The 27,985-nt window shown below is 38.5% G+C and overlaps 4 protein-coding genes across 6 annotated transcripts; 2 read left to right on the forward strand and 2 right to left on the reverse strand.

The window, feature by feature from the left end:
- Positions 1-2,414: 2,414 nt before the first annotated feature.
- LOC116699751 (apolipoprotein D) lies at positions 2,415-4,311 on the reverse strand. 2 transcript variants are annotated; one of them, XM_032532474.1, is made up of 5 exons: positions 4,231-4,311; positions 3,977-4,110; positions 3,632-3,753; positions 2,903-2,988; positions 2,415-2,775 (listed from the first exon to the last, which is right to left on the reverse strand). In XM_032532474.1, the coding sequence occupies exons 2-5, from the start codon at positions 4,094-4,096 to the stop codon at positions 2,534-2,536; spliced, it is 570 nt and encodes a 189-aa protein (XP_032388365.1). In that variant the 5' UTR covers positions 4,097-4,110; positions 4,231-4,311; the 3' UTR covers positions 2,415-2,533. The 2 variants fall into 2 exon arrangements, with proteins under 2 accessions (XP_032388365.1, XP_032388366.1); XM_032532475.1 differs by having other exon boundaries at positions 4,246-4,310.
- A 2,657-nt stretch (positions 4,312-6,968) lies between these two features.
- Positions 6,969-8,023, reverse strand: LOC116699307 (apolipoprotein D-like). The gene is made up of 3 exons (XM_032531831.1): positions 8,013-8,023; positions 7,445-7,530; positions 6,969-7,316 (listed from the first exon to the last, which is right to left on the reverse strand). The coding sequence occupies exons 1-3, from the start codon at positions 8,021-8,023 to the stop codon at positions 7,075-7,077; spliced, it is 339 nt and encodes a 112-aa protein (XP_032387722.1). The 3' UTR covers positions 6,969-7,074.
- An 18-nt stretch (positions 8,024-8,041) lies between these two features.
- LOC116698721 (apolipoprotein D) lies at positions 8,042-9,596 on the forward strand. 2 transcript variants are annotated; one of them, XM_032530831.1, is made up of 5 exons: positions 8,042-8,142; positions 8,285-8,418; positions 8,557-8,678; positions 9,040-9,128; positions 9,238-9,596. In XM_032530831.1, exons 2-5 carry the CDS (start codon positions 8,299-8,301, stop codon positions 9,477-9,479), a joined length of 573 nt encoding a protein of 190 aa, XP_032386722.1. In that variant the 5' UTR covers positions 8,042-8,142; positions 8,285-8,298; the 3' UTR covers positions 9,480-9,596. The 2 variants fall into 2 exon arrangements, with proteins under 2 accessions (XP_032386722.1, XP_032386721.1); XM_032530830.1 differs by lacking the exon at positions 8,042-8,142 and having other exon boundaries at positions 8,158-8,418.
- A 10,108-nt stretch (positions 9,597-19,704) lies between these two features.
- samd7 (sterile alpha motif domain containing 7) lies at positions 19,705-27,736 on the forward strand. Its single transcript, XM_032530814.1, has 9 exons — positions 19,705-20,016; positions 23,821-23,952; positions 24,281-24,404; positions 24,648-24,772; positions 24,856-24,937; positions 25,124-25,797; positions 25,886-26,001; positions 26,090-26,200; positions 26,826-27,736. Exons 2-9 carry the CDS (start codon positions 23,850-23,852, stop codon positions 27,060-27,062), a joined length of 1,572 nt encoding a protein of 523 aa, XP_032386705.1. The 5' UTR covers positions 19,705-20,016; positions 23,821-23,849; the 3' UTR covers positions 27,063-27,736.
- Positions 27,737-27,985: the final 249 nt, after the last annotated feature.

Raw genomic sequence — 27,985 nt, forward strand, 5'->3', positions numbered from 1 at the left:
GTATACTTCTTAAACTGGAGAGTAGTAACTAAGCCTGACTAGAACACAATAAGCATTCTGCTTTTTGGTCCAAACCCGACCCGAGCCCGATGCAGTTAATGTAAACTGAAGCACTGAGTTTGGGTTACGCTGTCTCACTTCAGCTGTATGAGAGTGTCCAATATGTTTTATGCTGGAATGTGTTCTAGGTAGGGCTGGGCAATAATTCAATAGGGTAATTTATGGTCTTTTATTGGAATTGTATTGTAATGAAGTTATAGATCGAGATATCATGATATAAAATTACTTTGTCTAAATTAATAATAACAAGAAATTACTAACTCCATTTTCTCACAAAAATGTAAAATATTTTGAAGGAACATCATTTGATGAATTGCAGATTTGTTTTAACATCACATCATTTGTGCATGCATGTAAACATAGTCAGTATATTTCACTTGAAACTGTTGTACCACATTATTTATCTGAAGTCTCATTGTATAAAAAATATATTTTGTGAAAGCACCAACAGTCAACCTTACATTATCTTCGCAATATCGATATATGTGGTCAAGAATATCGTGATATCTGATCTTCTCCATATTGTCCAGCCCTTGTTCTATTTCCGAATAGATCTGAGTTGAACAGCCAAATAAAGTCAAAAATCAGGTAGATTCAGCCCTCCTCATTCAGTGGGGCAACATTTCCTCTTACAGTAACATGTTTAAGCACCAAACAGCAAGGCAAGATCCTTGTAATTGAAATTTTTTTGGTGATACGCCCAATGATGATTTTGATTCTGAGAGGGGTTTGAGCTTGGCTCGAGGCCTCATATTCATGTAAACATATTTCACGTTGACAATTTACACCTGATGCTGTGTTGAGGAAGTTGTGTAAGAATTGGCACCTGTTCACATTTTCAATTTGAAGAGGCCTCTGGCAGAAACGATCTGATTGACAGGTTGTGTAAATGTTAGATAATTGTAAGAGTGTCCACTACAGTAGATGTTAAAGTATTGTTTGGATAATAATGTTGGTTCGTCGACTTCACAATCGCAATTTGGTACATATAAATACGCTATACACTATATAAATACAGCACATTTACATTTACACTTACATTTACAGACATTTATGTTGCCAAATGAGAATTCTCCTCTATTTTGACTTAAGCTAATGGTAGCTTGAAAATCACTGACTGTTCTATTTTTAGATAATACTAGCTAACAAATAAACCATTCAGTTCAGTTTAAGTTCATTCAATTTCGACAACAAACGTTGACTAGAAGACAAAACGCACAATATCAATCATTTCAGTAATGTTACCTCTAAATCTCTGTGCTTCTTCTTATGTCAAGTCTAAACCTCCTCAGTTAAAAACTCCATCCTCAGGTTTACGGTGCCAAATGCAAGTGACAGTTGGTATAAGCAAATTATTCTGCATGGTGCTGCTGCTGTAACTAATGTTCAACTGTAAACTCATTGACATTTTGCCTAGTTAATACTCAGTGTTATTTCCAGGATTAATATTGTATGGGCCCAAATATAAGCCTGCAAATATGTCTGAAAAAGTTGGTGTTTCAAGAAGCCTCTGCTCTGGTAGAAAAGATCTCAATGACAGGATGTGTAAAAGTTAGATAGCTGTTCTGCAATTGATAACTACAGTTGATTGTTCAAATAGTTTTTGGATAATAATGTTGGTCGGTCCACTTCTTTAGTGCAGAGTAAAATATCTCAATCTCATTTTTGTACGGACACTCATGCTGCCCAGAAGATGAACACTACTGACTTTGGTGACCCTATGAACTTTTCTCTAGTGCCACTGTGAGGCTGACATGTTTTGTTTTGAGTGAAAAATCTCAACGACTGTAGATGGATTATCATACAAAAAAGCAGAGATGGTCTAAAGTTATACAGATGAAGCCACACCTTTGGTCAAGCTTGGTACCCTGTATTTTTGAAAGGGTTAAAAATGGCTGACTTTAACTAATATTAGCTAGAAAATGCTGGACTGGAAATTTTATAGATAATACTAGCTAGATCATTAAACCATTCAGTTCAGTTAAAAAACTTACTTGTTAATAAGCCTTATTGAGATTCAGATTGGATAGGTGTTTAACTTGACTGTAGGAACTTTACCGTTCCACAGGAATCTAAAATTCTTTCTATCCAAACTTTTGAAGAAGCCTTTTTGCGATTGGTTTTGGAAGAAGTTAGAAAAGATTTTAAAAGATTTGGGTAGGATAGTCACTTTATACAGTGTACTTGTCTAATTAGGGACATAGGTAGAGACTTCCACCTTTACACATCTAGTTCCACGTTATTTAAGGAGAGGGGAAGAAAACTTAATCTTATTGGCTGGGTATAACAAAGAGTCATTTCAAGGCAAAAATAGTAGCAAGGTAACAATCAGTTTATTTATTATCAATGCTGTATTCAGATCAGCACAGAGGCCCACAGATGCTGATGAAATATGTTTATAGCATTGACTTAGCATAAAACAACATTGAAGCATCACAATGCACCACAATCTGTAGAGACTATATTAGTCTGTTTACTGGTTCATGGCGCTGCAGTAAGCTGCATCCTGATTGGCGGTGAGCAGCTTATCCACTTCAACTCCAAAAGAGGACAGGGTGCCCTGCAGCTCCTTGATTGTCTCTTCAGGCAGGGTGGGCTGCCTGCTCAGGATACCGGCAAACGCTGCATGAACCGCCCCAAGGCTGATGCAGCTGTAGACCAGAGCGTAGTTGTCGTAGTCGGTGGACAGCACCCAGTAAGGAACAACGTCAGCGCCTGGGGGAACAGGAGAATAAAGTTTTCAAAATGTCTGTTTTACTTGTAAAGTATGGTTTAAATTGCGGCTCAACTGCAGGTTAAAGTATAGTAATCTTTCCAGGTTGTAATAATTAGGGGTCCTTACTCTCAAAGAAGCTCTGCAGCTTGGCAGGCTCAGAGGGGTCTTCTGCAATGGCAACGCCAATGACGGATTTAATGGTCCCATCACCACTGGAAGAGATAGACAGTAAAAATATACAGTACAAAGGTATTAACAGCAAAATGTAGTTCAAGTGTTAAAGTAAAGGTACTTGTTGGACAGAACTATCCTTTTTACAAAGTTTTATTGTGTGAATATTATAACTGATGCTTTAAGACAGAGGATTTTATTATCAGAGGTGATAACGATGGAGCACACTTTAAATACTTTATTTACTGTTGAATAGTTCAATCTTCAGCACGGCATCATATTTTATAACTTGATAATATGTTTTATCTGTACAGTCTGAATCTGTAAAGTAAATTCAGCTGCCAAATAAATGTAGTGGAGTAAGAATTACAATATTTTCCCTCTGAAGTGTAGTAGAGTTCAAGTATGAAGTTGAAATACTCAAGTATACTAACATTTCCTTGAATTACTGTAATTTACAGTCATTTACTGGATGGAATTTATTTAAAATATATTGTTTGAGCTAATAGTGTTACTACCAATAATATTTAATAATACAAGACTTCCTGGAAAATTTAACAAAACGTATTCTTTTAGCTTTTACAGTCTAATAGACCTCCTGTATCTCTTCGTTTAAGCTCCAGAAAGTACATTAATTAGGTCCAACTTTAAAAAAAATAAGTTTAATGCAGTTGGAGTACTCACAGCAGCTCTCTGTTTAAGAAACCAAATCCAACTCCAGGGCTCAAGCTGTAGGTGGCCGTTGCGCACTTGCCCTTCTGGAAGGTATTTGGCATTTTCTGGATTTCATACCACTTACCAAGATACTGCAGAGGAATCACAAGGAACACAAAAACACCAAATTAAATGTTGTTGATGAAGAGTTGCAGAATCTTGATGCATTAAGTGGCAATGTATGTCTAGTGGGAAAAGCGGTCGCCCTGGAACGCCTAATTTGTTAACTTATGGAATTTAAATTTATAAAATGAAACTGAAATTCTACCTCGTTTCCCTACAGAATGTATCAAAGTTAAAAGCTTTGTTATTTACCCTGGAAACATCAAAGTCCTCCTGAACAGCAGGCTTGGGGCATCTTCCCTTCATGATGAACTGAGCATTGGCCGCCAGAACGGACAGCAGGGTCAAGGAAATCACCTGGATGGCATTCATCTTTTCTTTACAACCTTTGTAGAACAGTAAAAAGACAGTTTTGTTTTTGAGGTTTCAGAATTAGATATCATGAATTAATTTAGATACTATGTTCACAAAAAGAAACACTGGTGGAGAAAAGGAGAGCATCACACCTGCTACTTGCTTACCTGTGTCACCGGGTAGTAGTAAAGTTCTAAGTTTTGGTGCAGTTTTTATAGCTCAGTGACCGTGTTTCTGCAGTGAATCATATTCAAATTTACTTATATCACAGTCTAATTTACACCTGAGGCTCTTTTGAGAAAGTTGTGTAAGAATTGGCACCTGTTGTCAGCTCAGCGGTTAGAGCAGACGCACATGCTGTACTGTATAACCCAGGGTTCCAGTCTGACCTTTGACAGTTTCTTGCATGTCTTTCCCCTTTCATGTCTGAGCTGTCCTATCATTCAAAGCGGAAATGCCCATTATATATTTAACAAAATATATAAAAAAGAATTGGCACATGATAAGATTGCATTTTTAAAGTGGCCTCTGGCAGAAAGATCTGATTAATCGGTTGTGTCGAAGTTAGGTAACTGTTCTATAACTATAGTAGATTGTTGAAGTACTTTTTGGATAATAATGTCCACTTCATTAGCTCAGAATAAAATATCTCAGTCTCAGTTTTGTACAGACATTCATGTTGCCCAGAAGATGATCCCTGCTTCCGTTGGTGACCCCATGACCTTTCCTCCAGTGCCACTGTGAGGCTGACATTTGTGGTTTTGAGTTACAAATCTTAAGAACTGTAGATGGATTATGATACAAATAAAGCAGAGATGGTCTAATGTTATACAGATAAAGACATACCTTTGGTAGTTTGCAACTAGCTAGCAATAAACCATTCCGTTCAGTTAATGACAATTCCATTTTGACAACAAAGGTTAAAAAAGAACATATAACGCACTATATAAAACAAACATCAATGGGCTTCTTCTGTCAAGTTTAGAGCACCTCAGTTGAAAGCTCCATCCTCAGCTTTACACGCCAAGTGAAAGTAAGAGTTGGTAGAAGCAAATGAGTCTGCATGGTGCTGCTCCTGCAACTAATGTGCATCTATGAACTTATTGACATTTTACCTAGTTAGTCATCAACGTTGATTTCAGGATCGATACCGTGTTGGCCCAAATATAACCTGCCAACATGTCTTAAAAATTGGGGTATAGACTTTAAATCTCAATATGTTATACATCCATTCATAACAGCAGCAGATGAAACCAAATAGTGAGCCACCTGGTAGCGAGGATGACGTGCTGGTGTAACCACAGCAGAGGAGTGACAATGGTGACAGTGAACTGCAGCTCAGGCTGTATACTTCTTAAACTGGAGAGTAGTAACTAAACCTGACTAGAACACAACAAGCATTCTGCTTTTTGGTCCAAACCCAACTCAAGCCTGACGCTTATACTGAAAAACTGAGTTTAGATTACGCTGTCTTACTTCAGCTCTATGAGAGTGTCCAAAATGTTTCATAGGTAGGGCTGGGCGATTATTTAATATAATAATTTATTGTCTACAATGGAATCTTATCGTGATGAAGTCTTAAATCGAGATATTGTGATATACAATTACGTTGTCTTAATTGATATAACAAGCGCATACTAACTCCATTTTCTCACAAAAAATGTTGTAACAAATTTTGAAGGAATATCATTTGAAGAATTGCAGATTTGTTTTAACATCACACTGTTTGTGCATGCATGTAAACACAGTCAGAATATCACTTGAAACTGTTTACCATATATTTATCTAAAGTCTTACTGCAAAAAAATCTATTTCGTGAGAGCACCAACAGTTAACCCTAAATTATGGATAGAATATCGTGATATCTGATTTTCTCCATATTTTACAACCTTGTTCTAGGTTTTTAATCCATTTCCAAATAGATCTGAGTATAGCAGCCAAATACAGCCGAAGGTCAGGTAGATTCAGCCGTCCTTGTTCAGTGGGGCAACATTTCCTCTTACAATAACATGTTTATTGTATGCACCAAACAGCAAGGCAAGTTCCTTGTAGTTGAAAATGTTCTTGTTGATACGCCTAATAATGATTCTGAATCTGAGAGGGGTTTGAGCTGGACTCGAGGCCTCATATTTATGTAAACTTTTTTCACATTGACAAATTACACCTGAGGCTGTTTTGAGGAAGTTGTGTAAGAATTGGCACCTGTTCGCATTTTCTATTTGAAGAGGCCTCTGGCAGAAAAGATCTGATTGACAGGTTGTGTAAATGTTAGATATTTGTTCTAGTATCGACTACAGTAGATGTCAAAGTATTGGTTGAATAATAATGTTGGTTGTTCCACTTCTTTAGTGCAGATGTCTCAATCTCAATTTTGTACAGATATTCATGTTGCCCAGAAGATAAACACTAATTACTTTGGTGACCCCATGACTTTTCCTCAATTGGTAATACACAAGTAAGACAATACTAGCTAGCAATTAACCCTTCAGTTCAGTTCAAGTTCATTCAATTTCGAAAACAAACGTTGACTAGAACACAAAACAGTAATGTTACCTCTGCATCTCTGTGCTTCTTCTTATGTCAAGTCTAAACCTCCTTAGTTAAAAACTCCATCCACAGGTTTACGGTGCCAAATGCAAGTAACAGTTTGTTAAAAGATTTGTGAAGGATATTCAATTTTATACACTGTATTCGTCTAATTAGGGACATAGGTAGAGAATTCCATCTTTACAGATCAACTTCCACATTTTTTAAGGAGAGGGGAAGAAAACTCAATCGTCTTGGCTAGGTATAACAAAGAGTCATTTCCGAAATGCAAAAATAGTAGCAAGGTAACAATAAGTTTATTCATCATCAATGCTGTATTCAGACCAGCACAGAGGCCCACAGATGCTGATGAAAAATGTTTGTAGCATTGGCTTAACATAAAACAACATTGAAAGTACAATCAAAAGCACCACAATGCACCACAATCTGTAGAGACTATATTAGTCTATTTACTGGTTCATGGCGCTGCAGTAAGCTGCATCCTGATTGGCGGTGAGCAGTTTATCCACTTCGACTCCAAAAGAGGACAGGGTGCCCTGCAGCTCCTTGATTGTCTCTTCAGGCAGGGTGGGCTGCCTGCTCAGGATACCGGCAAACGCTGCATGAACCGCCCCAAGGCTGATGCAGCTGTAGACCAGAGCGTAGTTGTCGTAATCGGTGGACAGCACCCAGTAAGGAACAACGTCAGCGCCTGGGGGAACAGGAGAATAAAGTTTTCAAAATGTCTATTTTCACATGTAAAGTATGGTTTAAGTTGCTGCTCAACTGCAGGTTAAAGTATAGTAATCTTTCCAGGTTGTAATAATTAGGGGTCCTTACTCTCAAAGAAGCTCTGCAGCTTGGCAGGCTCAGAGGGGTCTTCTGCAATGGCAACGCCAATGACGGATTTAATGGTCCCATCACCACTGGAAGAGATAGACAGTAAAAATATACAGTACAAAGGTATTAACAGCAAAATCTAGTTCAAGTATTAAAGTAAAGGTACTTGTTGGACAGAACTGTCCCTTTCAGGGAGTAATATTATGTGAATATTATTACTGATGCTTTAAGACAGAGGATTTTATTGTCACAGCTGATAACAATAGAGCACACTTTAAATACTTTATATACTGTTGGACAGTTCAATTTTCAGCACGGCATCATATTTTATAACTTGATAATATGTTTTATCTGTACAGTCTGACTCTGTAAAGTAAATTCAGCTGCCAAATAAATGTAGTGGAGTAAAACTTACAACATTACTTGTTTTTAATTTTCACGTTCTCTTGCTGGTTTTTGGCCAAGGGACTTCTTAAAAAATTACACACAAAAAAAATGGTGATAAATGGACAGAGTCAATAGGTGTCAGGTCTGTTTGAACAGGTGTCAACTCTCAGACTCACTTCACCCCTTCAACATTTTTACAAGTAAACACAAGAGGAGGGTCAGAAGAATGTGATAAATACGCTACAGGTCTTTAGATCTATAAAAGACCCTCTAACATGAAGGTCTTGCACACTACATTACGTACTGTACAGGTGAGCAGACTGCAACTGTGACTCTTCCTCTTTACATCTCGTGCTCTTTCCTTGGTTCAACCCTCAGATATTATCATTCAAGAACAACCTCCTGTATTGTTGATTATTTCGGTAATGGTGCAGTGTGTTTTGTTCTGTGCAGGTTGTGGTGATAAGATGAAGGCCATGCAGGTGATTTCCTTGACTCTGCTGTCTGTACTTGTAGCCAGCGCTCAAGTAGTGAATATGGGAAAATGTCCTCAACCTGCTGTTCAAGCCGACTTTGATGCTTCCAGGGTGAATACTAAATGTGTCCTTTCTTTTCTACTAATTAACACTATTTAGCATGAGAAGCTCACCTGTTTTTCAACAATTAAAGTATATTAAATTAAGTACTCAGTTTTCTTACTGTGAAATCCTGTGTTTCCTCTGCAGTACCTTGGTAAGTGGTATGGGATCAAGAAGCTGCCAACATTCTTCCAGAAAGGGGAGTGCAGCACTGCCACCTACAGTCTGAAGAGTCCTGGAGTTGTTGGGGTCCTCAACAGTGAGCTGCTGTGAGTACATGCTGCCTAAATGTCAAAATGTTAAGATTTTAAGGTTTGAATCATATTCATTAAAACTCTTTATTTTAATGAAACTTACTCACTTGTCCTTGTCACAGTCTATAAAATAATTTTCAGAGCAAACGAGAAGTATTTTTATCCTCATAGTCTAATTTTACCTGTTAAACATCAGATGAATTGAATGTCTTTGACCAAACCAGAATCACAAACTGATCTGTTAGACCGTCTCAAATTCATAAAAGGAAAGCATTTAGTACGATATACTGGAGCTTTGAAAAAAAATTACACTCAAGACCTAAAAGTGAAAGGAAATGTATAAATTAATTTTAATTCATGTTTTGCTTTTCTTTAGTGATGATGGAACCATTAGTTCTATCACCGGCTCTGCCAAGGCCAAGGACCCCGCCGAGCCCGCTAAGCTGGAGGTCTCTTTCTTTGAAGGTACCAAAGTCTAATTTACTACAAATGAGGTTCACTCAGTCATTCTGAATAGTTTTTTATGTACTTAAAATTCTGGTCCCTTTGACTCTAATACCTGTCTCTCATGCAGGATCTCCCCCTGGTCCCTACTGGGTGCTGTCCACCGACTACGAGGGTCACTCTCTGGTCTACGGCTGCACCGAATATGGCCTGTTACGCAAAGAGTTTTCCTGGATCATGAGCAGAAAGCCCACCCTATCTGAGGAGACCATAGAGGAGCTGAACAGTATCCTGTCCTCTGCTGGAATCAATGTGGACAAGATGGTCCCTACTATTCAGGATGAGACTTACTGCAGCGCTATGAACCAGTAAACGGAGAAACTCCTGTTTCAGCCTTTACAGGACTGTAAGGAAGGGTGACTTAGATTCATGACATTACACACTATGCTGTCTTAATGCAAAGTCAATACAATAAACCTGTAAAACTTATTCATGTTGTGATTTGTTTTGTCTTTAGATCATGATTTTATTCTGAACTACACAATTTTCAGTTTTATTGAAAACTCAGAACTGTCAACGGAGCCAACTCAAAAAGCTGAGGAGCTTATACATATTTTAAAGATGAATATTTGGGCATTTTCAGCCTTTAATGACAGGACAGCTGAAGAAGTAAAAGGGGATAGAGGGTGGAACGACATGCTCCAAAGGGCCACAGGTCCGAGTCGAACCCAGGCCCGTAAATATGGGCGCCCGCTCTAACAACTTAGCTATCTGGGTGCCCAAAGCAGTGTTTATTATAAATGCTTTATATGGCAAGGTGAACTTTTTTTTTAATTGTATGGGTCCAAATATAAGCCTGCAAGTATGTCTGAAAAAATTGGTGTTTCAAGAAGCTTCTGCTCTGAAAAGATTTTCTATTTGAAGAGGCCTCTGGCAGAAAACATATGATTGACAGGTTGTGGAAAAGTTAGATAACTGTTCTGCTATCAATAACCACAGTAGATGATAAAGTAATTTTTGGATAATATTGTTGGTCGGGCCACTTATTTAATGCCTAGTAAAATATCTCAATCTCATTTTTGTACGGACACTTATGTTGCCCAGAAGATGAACACTACTGACTTTGGTGACCCTATGAACTTTTCTCTAGTGCCACTGTGAGTCTGATATGTTTGGTTTTGAGTGAAAAATCTCAACGACTGTAGATGGATTATCATAAAAAAAAGCAGAGATGGTCTAAAGTTATACAGATGAAGCCGCACCTTTTGTCAAGCTTGGTAACCTGTATTTTTGAAAGGGTTAAAAATGGCTTATTTTAACTAACATTAGCTGGAAAACGCTGGACTGGAAAATTTCTAGATAGTACTAACTATGTAATTAAACCATTCAGTTCAGTTAAAAAACTTACTTGTTAATAAGCCTTATTGAGATTCAGATTTGGATAGGTGTTTAAACTTGACTGTAGGAACTTTACCGTTCCACAGGAATCTAAAAATCTTTCTATCCAAATTTGTAAAGAAGGCTTTTTGGGACTGGTTTTGGATGAGGTTAGAAAAGATTTTAAAAATTTGGGTAGGATATTCATTTCATACAGTATATTCGTCTAATTAGGGACATGGTTGGAGACTTCCACCTGTCCAGATCTACTTCCAAGTTTTTTAAGCAGAGGGGAAGAAAACTTATCTTATTAGCTGGGTATAACAAAGAGTCATTTCAGTAAAGCAAAAATAGTAGCAAGGTAACAATCAGTTTATTTATTATCAATGCTGCATTCAGACCAGAACAGAGGCCCACAGATGCTGATGAAATATGTTTATAGCATTGACTTAGCATAAAACAACATTGAAGCACCACGATGCACCACAATCTGTAGAGACTATATTAGCATGTTTACTGGTTCATGGCGCTGCAGTAAGCTGCATCCTGATTGGCGGTGAGCAGCTATCCACTTCGACTCCAAAGAGGACAGGGTGCCCTGCAGCTCCTTTATTGTCTTTCAGGCAGGGTTGGCTGCCTGCTCAGGATACCGGCAAACGCTGCATGAACCGCCCCAAGGCTGATGCAGCTGTAGACCAGAGCGTAGTTGTCGTAGTCTTGGACCCACCCATTAAAGGAAAAACCCCAAACCCTTTGGGGAAAAGGAGAATAAAGTTTTTCAAAGTTTTGTTTTCCCCATGTAAAAAATGGTTTTTAAGTTGCTGCTCAAACCGGTTAAAATAAGTAATCTTTCCCGGTTTTTAATTAATTTGGGGGGCCCCTTTCTCTCAAAAACTCTGCAGCTTGGCCGGCTCAGAGGGGTCTTCCCGCAAAGGGAAGCCAAAACGGATTTTAAAGGTCCCATCCCACTGGGAAAAGAAGACGTAAAAATATACAGTACCCAATTTTTAACCCCAAAAAACTAGTTCAAGTTCCGAATAATAAAAGTAAAGACCCTTTTTGGACAAGCCCTTTTCCCCTTTTAAGAGTAATATTATGTAAAAATTATTACTGAAACTTTAAAACCCGGATTTTTGATACAGGTTAACGATGGAGCCCCTTTAATTTTTCTTTAATATTGTTGGACATTTAATCTTCAGCACAGCATCAAATTTTTTTAAATTATCCTTTTGGGTTTTTTTTGTACATTTTTAATTTTTGTAAAGTAAATTTAGCTGCCAAATAAATTTTAGTAGATAAAATTCAACATTTTTTGTTTAAACCCAGAAAGTACATTAATTTTGGGGCCAAATCTTAAAAATAATTTTAACACAACTGGGGTACTCACAGCGCTCTCTGTTTAGAACCAAATCCAACCCCCGGACCAAGCTGTAGGGGGCCGTTGCCCACCTTTCCCTTCTGGAAGGTATTTTGCTTTTCCCGGTTTTATACCACTTCCCCGATACTGCGAGGAATCAAAAAGGAACCCCAAACACCAAAATTAAATGTTGGGTTTATAAGAGTTGCCGAAACTTAACTTTTAAATGGCAATAATGGTTTGTGGGAAAAGCAGGGCGCCCCGGGAAAAGCCTTTAATTTTTTTTAAATTTTGGGAATTTTAAAAATTTTAAATTAAACGGGAAAATTTTCCTTGTTTTTCCCCCACGAATGTATCAAAATTAAAAGCTTGGTTTTTTACCCGGAAACCCTCAAAGTCCTCCTGAACGCAAAGGGTTGGGCATCTTCCCTTCATGATAACCCAGCATTGGGCCCCAGAACGGACACCGGGCAGGAAAACCCTATGGGTTCATCTTTTCTTTTTCAACCCTTTTTGAACATAAAAAACAGTTTTGTTTTTTAAATTTTTTAAAATTTTGATATCATGAAATTTAAATTTTGATACAAAGTTCCCCAAAAAAAACCCCTGGTTTTAGAAAAGAGAGCATCCAAAACCCCGCTCTTTTCTTACCTGTGTCCCCCGGGGGAGTAAATAAAAATTTTAATTTTTTTGGGGGCAGTTTTTTTTAGCTCAGTTTCCCCTGTTTTCTGCAGTGAATCATATTCAAAATTTTGTTTATATCACCCTTCATATTTTCCCCCGAGGGCCCCTTTTTAAAAGTTGTGGAAAAAATTTGGGGACCTGTTTTGGCCTCAGCGGGTTTGAGGGAACGCACATGCTGTACTGTATAAACCCGGGGTTTCCCGTTTTGACCTTTGACGTTTCTTGCCAAAGTCCCTTTTCCCCCTTTCCCTGTCGGGCATTCCCCTTTATTTAAAGCGGAAAAAGCCCCATTATATATTTTACAAAATATATAAAAAAGAATTGGCACATCATAAGATTGTGTTTTTAAAGGGCCCTCTGGCAGAAAGATCTGATTATCGGTTGTGTCAAAGTTAGGTAACTGTTTCTATAACTATAGTAGATTGTTGAAGTATTTTTTGGCTAATAATGTCCACTTCATTAGTGCAGAAAAAAATATCTCAGTTTTAGTTAACCTATTGCCTTTGGTGACCCCATGACCTTTCCTCTAGTGCCACTGTGAGGCTGACATTTGTGGTTTTGAGTTACAAATCTTAAGAACTGTTGTTGGATTATCATACAAATGAAGCAGAGATGGTCTAATGTTATACAGATAAAGACATACCTTTGGTAGTTTGCAACTAGCTAGCAATTAAACCATTCAGTTCAGTTAACGTCATTTCCATTTCGACAACAAAGGTTAAAAAAGAACATATAACGCACTATATCAAACTAACATTAATGGGCTTCTTCTGTCAAGTTTAGAGCACCTCAGTTGAAAGCTCCATCCTCAGCTTTACACGCCAAGTGAAAGTAAGAGTTGGTAGAAGCAAATGAGTCTGCATGGTGCTGCTCCTGCAACTAATGTGTATCTATAAACTTATTGACATTTTACCCAGTTAGTCATCAATGTTGATTTCAGGACCGATACCGTATTGGCGCAAATGTAAGCCTGCAAACATGTCTCAAAAAATGGGGTATAGACTTCAAATCTCAATATGTTATTATACATTCATAACAGCAGCAGATGGCACCAAATAGTGAGCCACCTGGTAGCGAGGATGACGTGCTGGTGTAACCACAGCAGAGGAGTGACAATGGTGACAGTGAACTGCAGCTCAGGCTGTATACTTCTTAAACTGGAGAGTAGTAACTAAGCCTGACTAGAACACAACAAGCATTCTGCTTTTTGGTCCAAACCCAACTCAAGCATGAAGCTTATACTGAAAAACTGAGTTTGGATTACACTGTCTTACTTCAGCTCTATGAGAGTGTCCAAAATGTTTCATAGGTAGGGCTGGGCGATTATTTAATATAATAATTTATTGTCTACAATGGAATTTTTATGGTGATGAAGTCATAAGTCGAGATATTGTGATATACAATTACGTTGTCTTAATTAATAACAAGTGCATATTAACTCCATTTTCTCACAAAAAATGTTTTAACAAATTTTGAAGGAAAATCATTTGAAGAATTGTAGATTTGTTTTAACATCACACTGTTTGTGCATGCATGTAAACAGTCAGTATACGTCACATGAAACTGTTTACCATATTATTTATCTAAAAGTCGCATTGTAAAAAAATATGTTTTGTGAAAGAACCAACAGTCAACCCTACCTATCTTAGCAATATCGATATATGTGGTTAAGAATATCGTGATGTCTGATTTTCCCCATATTGTCCAGCCGTGTTCATAGCTTTTTTATCCAATTCCAAATAGATCTGAGTTTAGCAGCCAATATACTGTATAACTGAAAGTCAGGTAGATTCAGCCGTCCTTGTTCAGTGGGGCAACATTTCCTCTTACAATAACATGTTTATTGTATGCACCAAACAACAAGGCAAGTTCCTTGTAATTGAAAATTTTCTTGGTGATACGCCTAATTATGATTCTGATTCTGATAGGGGTTTGAGCTTGACTCAAGGCCTCATATTTATATAAACTTTTTTTCAAATTGACAAATTACACCTGAGGCTGTTTTGATTATGTTGTGTAAGAATTGGCACCTGTTCACATTTTCTATTTGAAGAGGCCTCTGGCAGAAAAGATCTGATTGACAGGTTGTGTAAAAGTTAGATAACTGTTCTGCTATCAATAACTACAGTAGATGTTAAAGTAATTTTTGGATAATAATGTTGGTCGGTCCACTTCATTTGTACAGATTAAAATGTCTCAATCTCAATTTTGTACAGACAGTCATGTTGCCCAGAAGATAAACACTGATGACTTTGGTGACCCCATGACTTTTCCTCAAGTGACACTGTGTTTGACATTTTTGGTTGTTAGTGAAAAGTGTAGAAAGTTATACAGATACAGCCATAGGCCTACCATTCGTCATGCTTGGTAACCTGTATATTTGATGGGGTCAAAAAACAGCTGATTAGGGTACCTGAATAGCTCAGTTGGTAGAGCAGGAGCTCATTTATTGAGGTTCACTACTCGATGCAGCAGGCCCAGGTTCAACTCTGCCCTTTGCTACATGTTAATGTAGTTTCCAAGATTATTACCGTATAGGCCCAAATATCAGCCTGGAAATATGTCTGAAAAGGTGGGGTTGTCTTATATTTGGGTCCACACTTTTAAATCTCAATATACATTCACAGCAGCAGATGGCACCAAATAGCGAGCAACTTGGCAGCAAGGATGAAGAGCCGGTGAAGAAGAGCCAAAGCCGACCCAATCCCTACGCTGTTAATGTAAACTGAAGCACTGACTACACTGTCTCACTTCAGCTGTATGAGACTTTTAATGTTTCCACGCTAGAGGGTTTTCTAGGTTTTTAATTTCTTTTCAAAAAAAGAATTCACCAACACCGCAAAACATTTCATCATGTAACAACACGTAGAATAAGTTCATAAAACTAGATAAAAAAACATTTAAAGACTGTTAAAAACAGTTCATGGTACAGTGTGTTAAAGTGTTATGGTGCTCAACGCAGATTATGAAAAGAGACAATGTGCAGTAAAGTCCTTTTAGACTGGATCATGGCCCAAGGTGGTGTGGTATGGGGGCACTGGCAGGGGGGAGTCTATTTACAATCCTCACTGCCTGTGAAAAGAAGCTGTTGAGCATTTTGCTGGATCTGGTGCTCAAGCTTCTGTACCTTTACTCTGATAGCAGGAGGGAGAACAGGCTGTAAGGGGTAATGAGGGTCCTTTATAATGCTGATGGCTCTGTGAGCGCAGCGTTGGTGAAACAGCTCAAGCAGGAGGGGAAGAGGGGCACCAATAATTTTACTGGACGTCTTCACAATCCTGTGCAAGCCGTTGTCTCTTATGTTCTTGCAGCTGCCGAACCAGGAAGTGAGGCCAGAAGTTAGGATTGATTCAATGGTCAGCGGCATGTGATTAGTGTACTTGCCAGCCCTCTTCCGAACGTCAAACACCATCTCTTTTGTTTTGTCCACGTTGAGGAACAGACTGTGTGAACTGAACCATAAAGTTAAAGGCTCCACATCTTTCCTGTATGCAGTCTCATCATCGTTGCAGATGAGACCCACAACTGTTGTGTCATCAGCAAACTTAGTACTGTAGTTGTTGCAAAGCCTGGAAGTGCAGTCATGGGTCAGCAGACTGAACAGCAGGGGGCTAAGGACACAGCCATGGGGTGAGCCTGTGCTTACTGAGATGGCCTGGCCATTTCCCATTATGATTGTGTTTTGGTTCTGTTTCCTGTTTATTTTGGTAGTCTGTTTTTCTGTCTTGTCTTGTCTTGCTTTACTCCTTGCCTTGTGTTTTCCCGCATTTTGTGATTGTCTGCCCCACCATAATGTTTCTGAGTCCTTTTGTCACCTGTCTCTTGTTTCACTTCTTCACCACTTCTATCTATCTATTTAGTCTCTGTGTTGTCTGTCATGTTTCAGATTGTGGTTTGCTGTTTAGTAGATTTTGCTTGCCACTGTTTCTGTGTTTGCCATTCCTTTTTTTTGGATTCTGCCTGTCCCCGTTTTTGGATTCTGTCTGTTCCCTGTTTGGGATTCTGCCTGTTTTTGTATTTTGTCTGCTATCTTCAGGACTCCTTTCATTGTAAAGATTTGCATTATTAAGTATTCAACCTCAATCATGCCTCCGGCCTCTGAACTTGGGTCCTATATTCTCTGAACCACCTGACAGAATAATCTGATGGCCAGCGTTGTGTCTCAGCAACTGACAGATGTAAACATGTTTAGGCATGCTACACGTAATATCATTAGCCTATGTTTTATCAGCGGTAGAAAGTAACTACATCGTAGGCTACTTCAATACATTGTAAGGTACTTTTAATTGAGTATTTTTGTTTTCTCCTACATTATACTTCTACTCCAACACAATTTAGAGTCAATTAGGACTGTTGTACATTTTACTTCAATATGTATTTTATAGTTTTAGTTATATTGCAAATTCGTATTATACAAAATGTTATGAAAAAACTATGATGTATTAAAGTTGATAAAGATGAGACTTCGTTGATCCCGTGGTGAAATTCCCAAGCTTTCTGCCACGTCATACTTCCGCTGTAGTTTTGGTGAAATATCTCAAAAGTAACACAAAAGTAGTGTAAAGCGTTACAATTCTGAAACAGTAGTATTGTAATATTGTAATATATATTGCAATTACTTTCAATTGACAGTAAATAGTAATCTATAATGTATTACATTTTGGAAGTAACTTGCCCAACGCTGTTTTGAGTGAAAAATCCCAACAACTGTAGATTGATTACCATGTCATTTTTGACAGACATTAATTTTTGCCCCCCTCAGGATTAATTGTAACATTGTTGATTCATCACCTTTTTTCACTAATGACATTTATATCAGCCTCAGTTGTACTTAGTTTAGTTCTAGGTTGCACATGGTAGCATCCTAACATGCTGAACTAAAGTGAGTTTTATTGTAATACTTACAGTGATTTGTTATCTTTAAGTATTACTTTTTAAGGCTAGCTTTGCCAGCCGATTTACAGACTGAGGAGCAGAGAAGGGTCTGACTAATCCACATTGCAAACGGGAGAAAACGTGCTCTGGTTTATTGGCATTTCTTTCAACCTATCACAATTGTCATGGGCGGTGCTAAACTACACACAGAGACGCTGTAAAATAGTCGTGCGAGAGAAAACTCAGGTTGGACAGAGTCTAGCAAGCTGTCTCAATTTAGAGAGCTGAGGAGCAGATAACCATAGTCCTCATAAATCCAAGTGAGTTTAAAATTCCAATACAAAGAAAGCGGAAGGAAACACAAAGTTCATGCATCCGGCGGAATTTCCTACAGCACCAGAGCAATCATGGAAGTGGAACATCAATGTTATAGACTATGCTTTTGAACACTAAAGTGAAATCTTGAATGAAAGACATTTTTAAAGAACTGTATTTTTTTCTTCACTTTTATAAAAGATACCACTACTTTTTCCACCACAGCATTAAAGACATTCACTGTGTCAGTAGGGATTTCCTTAATGTAAGAAAACTGAGATCTAAGGCATGGTCAGTTATTTCAGGGATTCTTTATCGTGAAGAATCCTACTACCCAGGATCTTCTTAGACCTAAACAAGATTTTCTACTAAGCGTAAAAGACTTCCACCTTTGAGGGATTACAGCTATGTGGTACAGTTGTCATTCAATGAGGGAAACTACAGGAAGAGATCCAGAACCCAGATTGTCACAGCAATTAGAAGATGGACAGAAGTTGGCACGGACTCTGTGAATTTATAGACGGGCCTGTTTCTGGAAGTTAAACCTGCTCTGATACCTCACTGTGACTCCATAATGCTAGGTGCAAAGCAAGAAGGACAGAAATCCCTTATAAAAAGCTTACACTAGGAAGATTCTTAAATTAGTGGTTTAGATGTCCTAATGCTCTGCTCTTTTAATATGTAATTAATATCTTTTTAGTAAAAATGATCAACCTACTTGTCTACTGCACAAGCTACTATCTGAGGAACTGTGCTTATGTATAGTGAATGTAATAAAACTTAAAATACAGTTAAGGGGCTTGTTAACAATTAAATTGACCCAAAGGGAACAGGTTTCAGAGGTTCACTAACTATAGATAAATATTAGAAGGAATTAAACTATACTGTGTGTATGCGTGTGTGTGTGTGTGTGTGTGTGTGTGTGTGTGGTGTGTGTGTGTGTGTGTGTGTGTGTGTGTGTGTGTGTGTGTGTGTGTGTGTAGCTGCTCATTGCCGAAGGCTTTCATAAAGCATGTAAACGCTCCTATCGGAAAATCAAATGTAATTGGACTTAAATGAATAATGACCCCATGTTTTTATCTTGTAACATGGCCCTTCTTGTCATATAATAATATAATTAGAGCTGTTACAATGCTAGTCACTGCCTGCAACAGTTTTGTTTACCTTCATGAAGGTTTTAATGTTCAGTTTTTCAGGACTCATGAGAGGTGTGGATTCATCTGTCATTTTATAGGATATAGTTTGTGGTGTATTAATAATAGCACACCTGTCAGTATAATGCAATACAGTTCAACAGCACCACAAACTGCAACCTCCAAAATGATCATACAGCTTGGTGTACATGATAAACTGAGTTTATTTGTGTATGTACGTATGTGTCAAACAAGACAGGGGTTCACTCAACCACCATTTTCACTCAATTCTCCAGGATCTTTTTGCTGCCCTGCAGACTATTGAGAAGCAGATAGAAACACCACACTGCCCCCTTTTTTGTATCATGTCTGCTGTTTAGCAACATTAAAACTCAGCCCACTACCTGTCCACACCTTTCTGACCACCTGGCAATAAAGAAAACACCATTCAAAGAAGTGTATGGCCTTGCTTTAAGCGGTTGGTGAGCACAAACTGTTAGATTAAGAGGTCTGAGAGGATCATCCGGCCAACATTTAGCCGGATTTCTAGCAAATTACCACCAAGCATGTTTGGGTTGACCCTTTGGCACTATGGGGAGGAACATACTTCTCACACCAAAACTACACATGAAGAATACCAAAAACAACACTGATCTGTTGGATTGTTAAAGTCTATAACCAGCATGCTTCTCTGCATGTGGCCGCAGAGCAGTTAAGGAGGGTTTAGACTTTTTGCCACTGGAAAAGGAAGCTAAGCATTTAGGTGTCTTAACTATGGTCTAAAGTGCTAACAAGGGATTAGTGAGGTAAACGTTGAAAGAGGTTTAGCACCCCATGCTACTTAGGACCAGTGCTGCTACAGTAATTACACATCAGTTGCAAGGTGCGGCAAGCAGTTGGATGGGAGATCATAGTGATGTCAGGACAGGGAGGACTTACTGCAGGAGATAAGGCCATCTAATGGAGATGAAATGAATCGGTATTTAAAAGGTCTTTTTTAGTTAAGGCAGTTAGCTGGCAGCAGACTGTGCTCAGTAGTCAAGAAGGACAGTAGAGAAAGACAGTCTGTAAACTATCCAGAGGTTGTTCCTCAACATTTTTTACTTGTGTTTCACCTGAATTGGGACAGAACCAGTTCCAAGCTCTGCTCACCGGTTCAAGCTTAAAGGTAAGTCTGTGAAAACTTTGGGTATGTTCAATATTTCTGATTCTCCTCATGGATTTTTTTTCTTTGTAACTGATTGGTTTAGGTTGTATTTTAGTTGTTAGTCTACTTAGGCGCCTCAGTACTTGATCAAAAATAACAGTAACAACCTAAAAATCCATGCACATGGCTCACTATTTGTATCACAATGTTATAAAAAAATGCAAAACCTTCAAATGGTAAATCTTTCCAGCCATAATATTAGCTGTAAACTGTATAAAAGGATCAGTAAGTGATTAATCTAAGGGTCAATGTGATTAGAGCAACAACCTTGAAATCTGCGTAATTAGCCTTAAAATTAGCCTAGATTCTGTAAATAGCGCTTATTGAAATGAACATAACGTTAAAATACATGATGAATTAGTCTGAGGTTCTTATCAACTGTGATGATTTGTGTCTACTTCATTATGTTTATTTCTACACATTGAGTGGTATTTAATTTTATCTTTTAAATCTTAATCTTTATCTTTTTTTAGCATTTTGTCATAAAGAGTTGTGACATCACAAGTAATTCTTAATCAAAACTACCAGGAGCTTGCCCACTTACAACTCTCATAAAATCTAATCTGCTTCTTCTAACTAACAGCATATAACATGGCTTTAGCGTGTGTATGTTGTGTGAGGGGGATTAGGAAGGACTAGACAATACTTCTGTCTTGTCTGATTTGACCTCCTCAGGGCTCCATCTAAGCCGTCAGCAATTTTTCCCTTAATTCATTATTGTAATGAGATTAACCAGGCAACAGTAAATCCAAAAGTCCAATCCGCAGATTTGGCAGCTGCGGTGTGGCCTCTGTTTATCACAGAAATATGAGACAAGAACTTCCCTGTAATGACATTTTCACTCACAAAATGCCACTTGAATCTTCCATGTAAAATTCTGTAAGAAGTTTGAGCGGGGTCATATTTAGAGATGTGTTACAGCATTATACATTAAGTCTTAGTCCATAACTTTACTTAAAAGACTTATATTAAAACCAAATAAAAGTGTTAGCTGGGATCAAACAGGCCTTAACAAAGAATTTCTCCAAGTCTCCACACAACACATTTTGCTTCTCATGTTTATTTCTGCATTGGAGTCACAGAGCTAAGCATGCAATTTTCCCGCAAAACAAAATACCCAACCATCTTTAAAAAAAAATTTAAAAAAAGAGGCTTAACACTTACTCTTGTCATGAGGGTATTAACAGAATCAAAAAAGACTCTTTTAACCATCTGCATTAAAAAATATTCTGCCCACTGCACAATGAGAAAAGCTCCTATATTTGCGACGTTATTTCCTAATCCAAACAAAGATGGGAGACGGAGCTCCTTGCTCAATTTGCACAATGTGAAACAAAAAATGTTATTATCAGTAGCATTGTCAGCAAACTTCTCTGAATTTAAAGTATTTTAATCTTGTTTAATCTTTATCTTTTCTTTTGTCTCAATTTATTTTTTATATGTTATGTTTATGGTTCTATTATTTGTATACAGTATGACGTTTCCTGTCACAGCTCACTGAGGCAAGTTCCCAACATTTGTGTATTGACATAAAATGGTAAATAAACTCAACACATAAGTATATCAATGTTTGTTTCCAATATTTTACATTTTCATGCAAAATAAAACGTCAATATCTTTGCTGACTTGCATACTACCTTAAAGGAAAATAGTCACATCTTAAGAAACAGAAAAATCTTTATCGTGCAACAGACTAAATATTGTTTTGATCCAGATGACTGCAACATACAAATAATTAAACCACCAAATACATACACTGGAAATATTAAAATATCTAAAGTGCCATAAAGATAAGCTGAAAACAATGTACCTCAAAGTGCAAGCCCTTTGCTGATGTCACTGATGATACAATTTTTGCCACCATCTTTGTTTGGATTAGAAAATATGTTGCAACTTGGGAAACAGGTTAAAAATCTTTGTTCATCGGTCAACAGACAGAATACCTCTTCATCCAGATGGTTGTAAGAGTATTTTATGACTCTGTAAACACATTCAAAAAGTATTTTTGAAAAATCATATTACTTTTTTGAAAACCTGGCAGCTTAGCTTTGTGAATTACATGTTATGCTGATTGATACATGGGAGACACAATCTGGCGTTAACACTGACCCCATTTGACATGAGACAGACTCAGGAGAGACTCAGAGACCAAACATATTTTATAGTCTCCATTTTGATTATTTTGCGAGCAGCATCACACATGAAAATGTAAATCATTAATTCCCAGTGGAAAGAATGTGAAGGCGATAATACATTACACAATACCCGGGGGCTCAGAGTTTAGTGCCCACTTGGGAATTACAGAGACGTAATTTACTGAAATTCTTTTCTTCTTATTTGGTGATGCTAGCTGTTGTGACATTGGCAGAGAAGTAGGTGGAGGCAGGGTACATGTGTTCGCACAACATAGCTCCACATAAACTGATTGCATCCCCAGATTTATCCCCAAGGTGTTTTAAGGACATCATGAAAGCTAATGGCGGCTAATAGGCTTAGCACTCAGGGTGTATTGTCCAGGATGCTTACAGGCAAGGTTTGCTGAGGGTAAAACTCTAAACGTGCGGATTACCTTCAACACATCCCTTTAAAGTGCTGTATAGCCAGGACTTAACTAATAGGATCCTGGTGGTAGCAGGGGCCTGGGAGGTTGGGGATGGGGGTTGGATGGGCGGTCTCAGGCAGGTCAGCAGATGTAGCTAGCAGACTGTTGTAGTACTAATAGCCGGATTACAGCCCTCAGATTAGATGGGCTTCAGAAGGAACTTGAGGGACTGTGGATAATGCTGAAGGCCTCGGGGAAAGTCTCATGACAGCATTTTTATGAGGGAGGGGAGGGCAGACAAAATGTAGTACATGTGCAGTTTGCAACATTGAGAAATATATCAATCAACAGTTATGATGAGTTTGAACGAATATCATATGAAAGCATAAAGAAGCATACTGCGTGAAACTAATTGGAGGTGTTTAAATTGATTGTGCTTGTTCGCACATACTGCTGGCTCAGCCAGTAACATCGTAGCCATGCAAAGTGTTTATGTGCTGGTCTCCACGTTTTAAGAGGTTAGTATTTAGGTTAGGATTTGGATTTGGGTGTTAAATTTAAGTTTAGGATTAGGTTTACGTTACTAGGTAAAGTGAGAGGAAGGATCAAAGGTTAGTGAATGAAGGTGAAGTGAATTTGGGTTTGTGCATGGATCCCTGTTTGTTATATTTTATTATTCACATTTTATTTTGTCAGTTCTAATCTCAACAAAAATGTTTAATCGTCACAGCTCTGCTTAAATACAAACCCCACAAATAGGTAAATACGTTCACTAACATGATGCATGACATATGCAACAACAACAAAAACAATCCTCTGCACTGTTATGTAAATTAAGTAGGACTGTTTGAATAAAATATAATTTTCCTGTTTTTTCTTACATATACTTTAGATATACATGTACATTCACTGTATATACTGTATATGTACATATATTTAATAACAAAGTTTGGTAACAAATGTTTATTTTTTGGTATTTTAGTGGGATTAAATATTCTTCTTTTGAAAAATTACATGGTAGCACAAAGTTCAGTGAGTATCTTTATTGTGTAGATATTTGCTGGCCCCTTGTGGCAGTAATAAAAAATTACAAAATGTACACGTCCATCCAAGCTAAATTGTTTATGAATTTAAACTTCAAAACTACAATATATAATGCAATATTGCAGTAACCAGTTCGTCAATGTAGTTAAACGTTCCACCCTCTTTTAAAACGTCTACAGCGTTCAGAAGGTCAAAGGTCGAGTGTGTCATGACCCCACGGGAGCAGCTGAGGAAGATGACAGCACTGGGAGAGCAGGGGGCTATGGATGAGAAGCACTGGTACCGTCTGGTCAATGGAATGTCAGCTGGAGGTGAGAAATGAAAACACAGAGGGAATGAAGCAACACAACAACATAAAATATAGCTAGGAGTCCAAAAAACTCTAAATATTACAGTCAATGATAGCTGCAAAACTTAGATAGCCTCGAGAATGTGTGCATACATGTATAATGTTTTTTTTTAATTTAGGCTACAGATTTCCTGACACTGTCTATTTTGTCTGAATTTAATCTGGAGCTCCAAACTGGTTAAAGCAACTATGTGACCTTGTCTGCCGTGTCTTCAGATTTCACAGTCGGTGCACATCTCAGGCTAAACTGGCTTCTTGGTGACCTGTGGTGTTTTTTTCTACTCTTGCAGAGCTGAGGCAGAGGCAAGAGATTATAATGAGGAACCAGATGGCCATGGCTCCACAGATTCTCACCCAGGGGCAGCAGAGGTTACAGGGGGTCTCAACACAGTTCGAACCTCGCTTCATGGAGAGGTCTGTACCTGAAGTTACTCTTAAAACTGAAAAAGTAGCTCTCTGGTGAAGGGCACCTCTTGAAAATTGTCAGTTGCAGGTGCATAGGCGAAAAAGACATAGCAAAGAAATATCTGTTGCATGTTTCTGTACAATAACCAAAATATACTTTAGTCACTGACAAAACAGCAGTTATTACAGCTGATTATTTGTCCCTTGATATAATGTTTAGGTGAATGACTTTAAATGCTTGTCTTTCATCAGAGAGCTTGTTCCCCCCTCCGAGATGGTAGCTTCAGAGGCCAGACAGATGCACATGGGACCTCACCTGGGTCCACCTCTACCTCCCCATGCCAATGTTCTGCCTGGGAGAGCTTTTCCTGGAGCAGGTGAGCATGGCCCAATGCACATTCATGCCTAACGGCCTGTTTATATGAGCGTTAACAGCGAGTCTGTCTTTTTTTTTTCTCAGCTGGCTACGGCTTCTTGCCCTCGGAGCCCATGGAAACAGTTGCCCGGCGACAGGAGTTCATTCACAAGCAAAACATAGCCAGGTAGTGCATGCAGAATGTCATCATTATCTCAGAGAACTATTCCACTTACACACAGGTCTACATTACATTTTGCCAGATAAAACTGAAACATTTGATTAATCATTTAATCTGATAACAAAATGTGATAATGTGGTTCCATTATCATTGTTGCACAAATGCCTAATATTTGTGTGTGCTCCTGTTCAGAATGGAGATGAATGCCATCCTGCACCAGAAGGAGTTGGAGAATGCCCACCAGAAGGGACTCATGGGAATCGATAATCACATGTCATACCCTTCCAACCCCATGGCATTTAGAGGTCGTCAGCGCATGCCAGACGGCCAAGATGTCTTTGTCCACCGTCCCACCTTGGATGAACTGCACTCCAACAGCATCCTCATGTCAGCCAGCCCTTACCCACCAATCAGCACACTGCACAGAGAGAGGGGACGCAGGGCTGGTAGGAGGCCAACGGCTCACAAGAGCTCAGAGAGTCATGTGTCCAACATGAAGGGCAATACTGAAGATAAAAGTGTAGAGCAGAGCCCAGGAGCCACATCAGGGGAAGAAAAAGAAGTGGAGGCTAAGGGGGACATGGGAGAGGAGTGTCCCACTAGCAAGACGCACCATCAAGCAAAAATAGACTCGGAACTTGCCACAGGAAGCCGGAAGAACTACAAAGATGGAGACCCAGGCCTGCGTAAAGCCTGTGTAAACAGCCAAGATGGGTCAGATGTGGCTAACAGTGGTGCAAATGATAAAGACATATCCAGTCAATGTTCAGCTTTTCAGGAGAAATTCATGTATCCCTCTGGTGGCGGAGCGCTCACAGGCATGCCTTACATGTCCCCAGTCCCTGGAAATGGTTTCCTTCCACCTGGTGAGTTTCCAAAGTAGATGACAATATATATTCTTTTAATAAGTTATTTTGTTTACAGAACCAATGAAGATGACATGTATTTTTCCAGGTCCACCCAATCTCTTTCTCAATGGTGATGAAGTGCCCGAAGACATTAGGAAGTGGACAGTGAATGATGTTTACAACTTTATCAACAGTATACCCACATGTTCAGAATATGCTCAGGTTGGTTTCTACAGTTTTCTATAACTCTCAATTCAATTCTTTGTGTTTGGTCTTTCTTGTGCTAATGTTGGATGATTTCACTCTTCAGGCGTTCAAGGATCACATGATCGACGGAGAGTCGCTGCCCCTCCTGTCAGAGGAGCATCTTCTGGACACACTGGGGCTCAAACTGGGACCTGCTCTTAAGATCCGCTCACAGGTAGGAAACACAGACTGTGACTGAGCCCTGAACATTCACAAACAATTCATAAAAAAAGAAAGTTGTATCAAGACTTAAACCCTATAGAGATGGGATAAGTGCTACTTTAATATAAATCTCAGCAATGCCTGTGCAGCGCTGCACAATAGTTCGTAAATAGACAATTTGCCTCAGAGGGTCTTAAAATCTTTACAACATGTGACATCCTCTAACATCAGACCCAATTTGATTTGGGTCAGAAAAAACTGTACAAAGAAAACATGCAATAAATGTGGTATGCAAAGTAAGCAGACGTAGCAATATTCGAAGTACAATATGGAGAATCAGAATGACAATATTAAGTAAATAAAGTACAAATATATGATATTAATAAATGTATATATTACCTGATACTTTATCATATCATGTATACAATATCACTTTTTGTGACATTTCAAAATGTCTTCTGTGATAGAAAAAAACCTATAGAGAACTATTATACTGATTGGATTGTTGCACAGTTGTGATAACTGTGACCACCCTCTGCACCACTTCCTGTCCTCTACAAGTACATAATTCCTTCAAGACTGATGCATTTGCAAAGACTAATATGTCTAATGTGTCAACTCTCTTTTTTCCTCCACAGGTGTCCAGGCGTCTGGGCAGCATGCTGTACATGATGAATTTGCCGCTCTCCACCTCCAACCTGCAGGCCACTCCAGAGAAGCCTGCCGACCGCTCATCCGAGATCGGCTCCCCTGTTAACTGTAACAGTGAGGAGATGATGGCGAGTCCAAGAGACCCTGATGTCCTCAAACCTACAGAGCACTTGCCCGAGACAGAAAACAATTCCCCTCCATCTGCCAGCAGTGAGACAGCCTGATCAGAACTGATAATGTGGAAAGATGCAAACCTACCCAGGCCCAGTCTGCACTGACAGTAAAGCATCGCAAACTTCTTCCCTTTCCCGAGCCACATCAACCAGCTCCGGCTTGGGGATCCCGAGGCGTTCCCAGGCCAGGTTGGAGATATTCTCTCCACCTAGTCCTGGGTTTTCCTCGGGGCCTCCTCCCAGCTGGACGTGCCTGGAACATCTCCCTAGGGAGTCGCCCAGGAGGCATCCTTACCAGATGCCCAAACCACCTAAATATTTGTATTTTACATAATATGTACATATTTTTAATCAGAGTGACACTGATGAGTTATGAGACCATGAGATGGTCCAATATATTTTTTTCTCTTTTTTATATAATTATATACATCTGCATGTCTAAGTGTAGCTTTAAATGTACTTATTTTTTAACATGCTAAGTGTCATTTCTCCAGTAGGCTGTCACGAGGACCATAAAAATAATAAGGGAATAGTTTTATAATCGAACAATGAAATATCTAACTAAGGTGTTTGGATGTTTGATAACTTTTTTGTGTGTTGGATTGCAATTAAAGTGTTTTTCTACATATGACCGGCAGTGCTGTCTATCTGTTAAGGTAAGGAATAATAAGTGAATATCAAGAATCACATATTTTGATGTGCAAAGTAATTAAAGGTATCAAATAAATGTAGTGGAGAAAAAAGTACAATATTTCCCTCAGATAATGTATACTTTATAGATAAATAGTGCAGTAGTGAAGTACATTAGCCTACAGTTAGCCTATAAAGTAGGCCTTGCAGGAAAGGGAAATACTAATTTAAAGTACATGTAGACTACATTAAAGTTGTACACAATCAATTAATCAATCAATCAATCAATCATTTTTTATTTGTCACATGAAATTGTACGGGGTACAATTCTGGTGAAATTTAAT

Source organism: Etheostoma spectabile, chromosome 12 (assembly GCF_008692095.1).
Source record: "Etheostoma spectabile isolate EspeVRDwgs_2016 chromosome 12, UIUC_Espe_1.0, whole genome shotgun sequence".
NCBI lineage: Eukaryota > Metazoa > Chordata > Actinopteri > Perciformes > Percidae > Etheostoma > Etheostoma spectabile.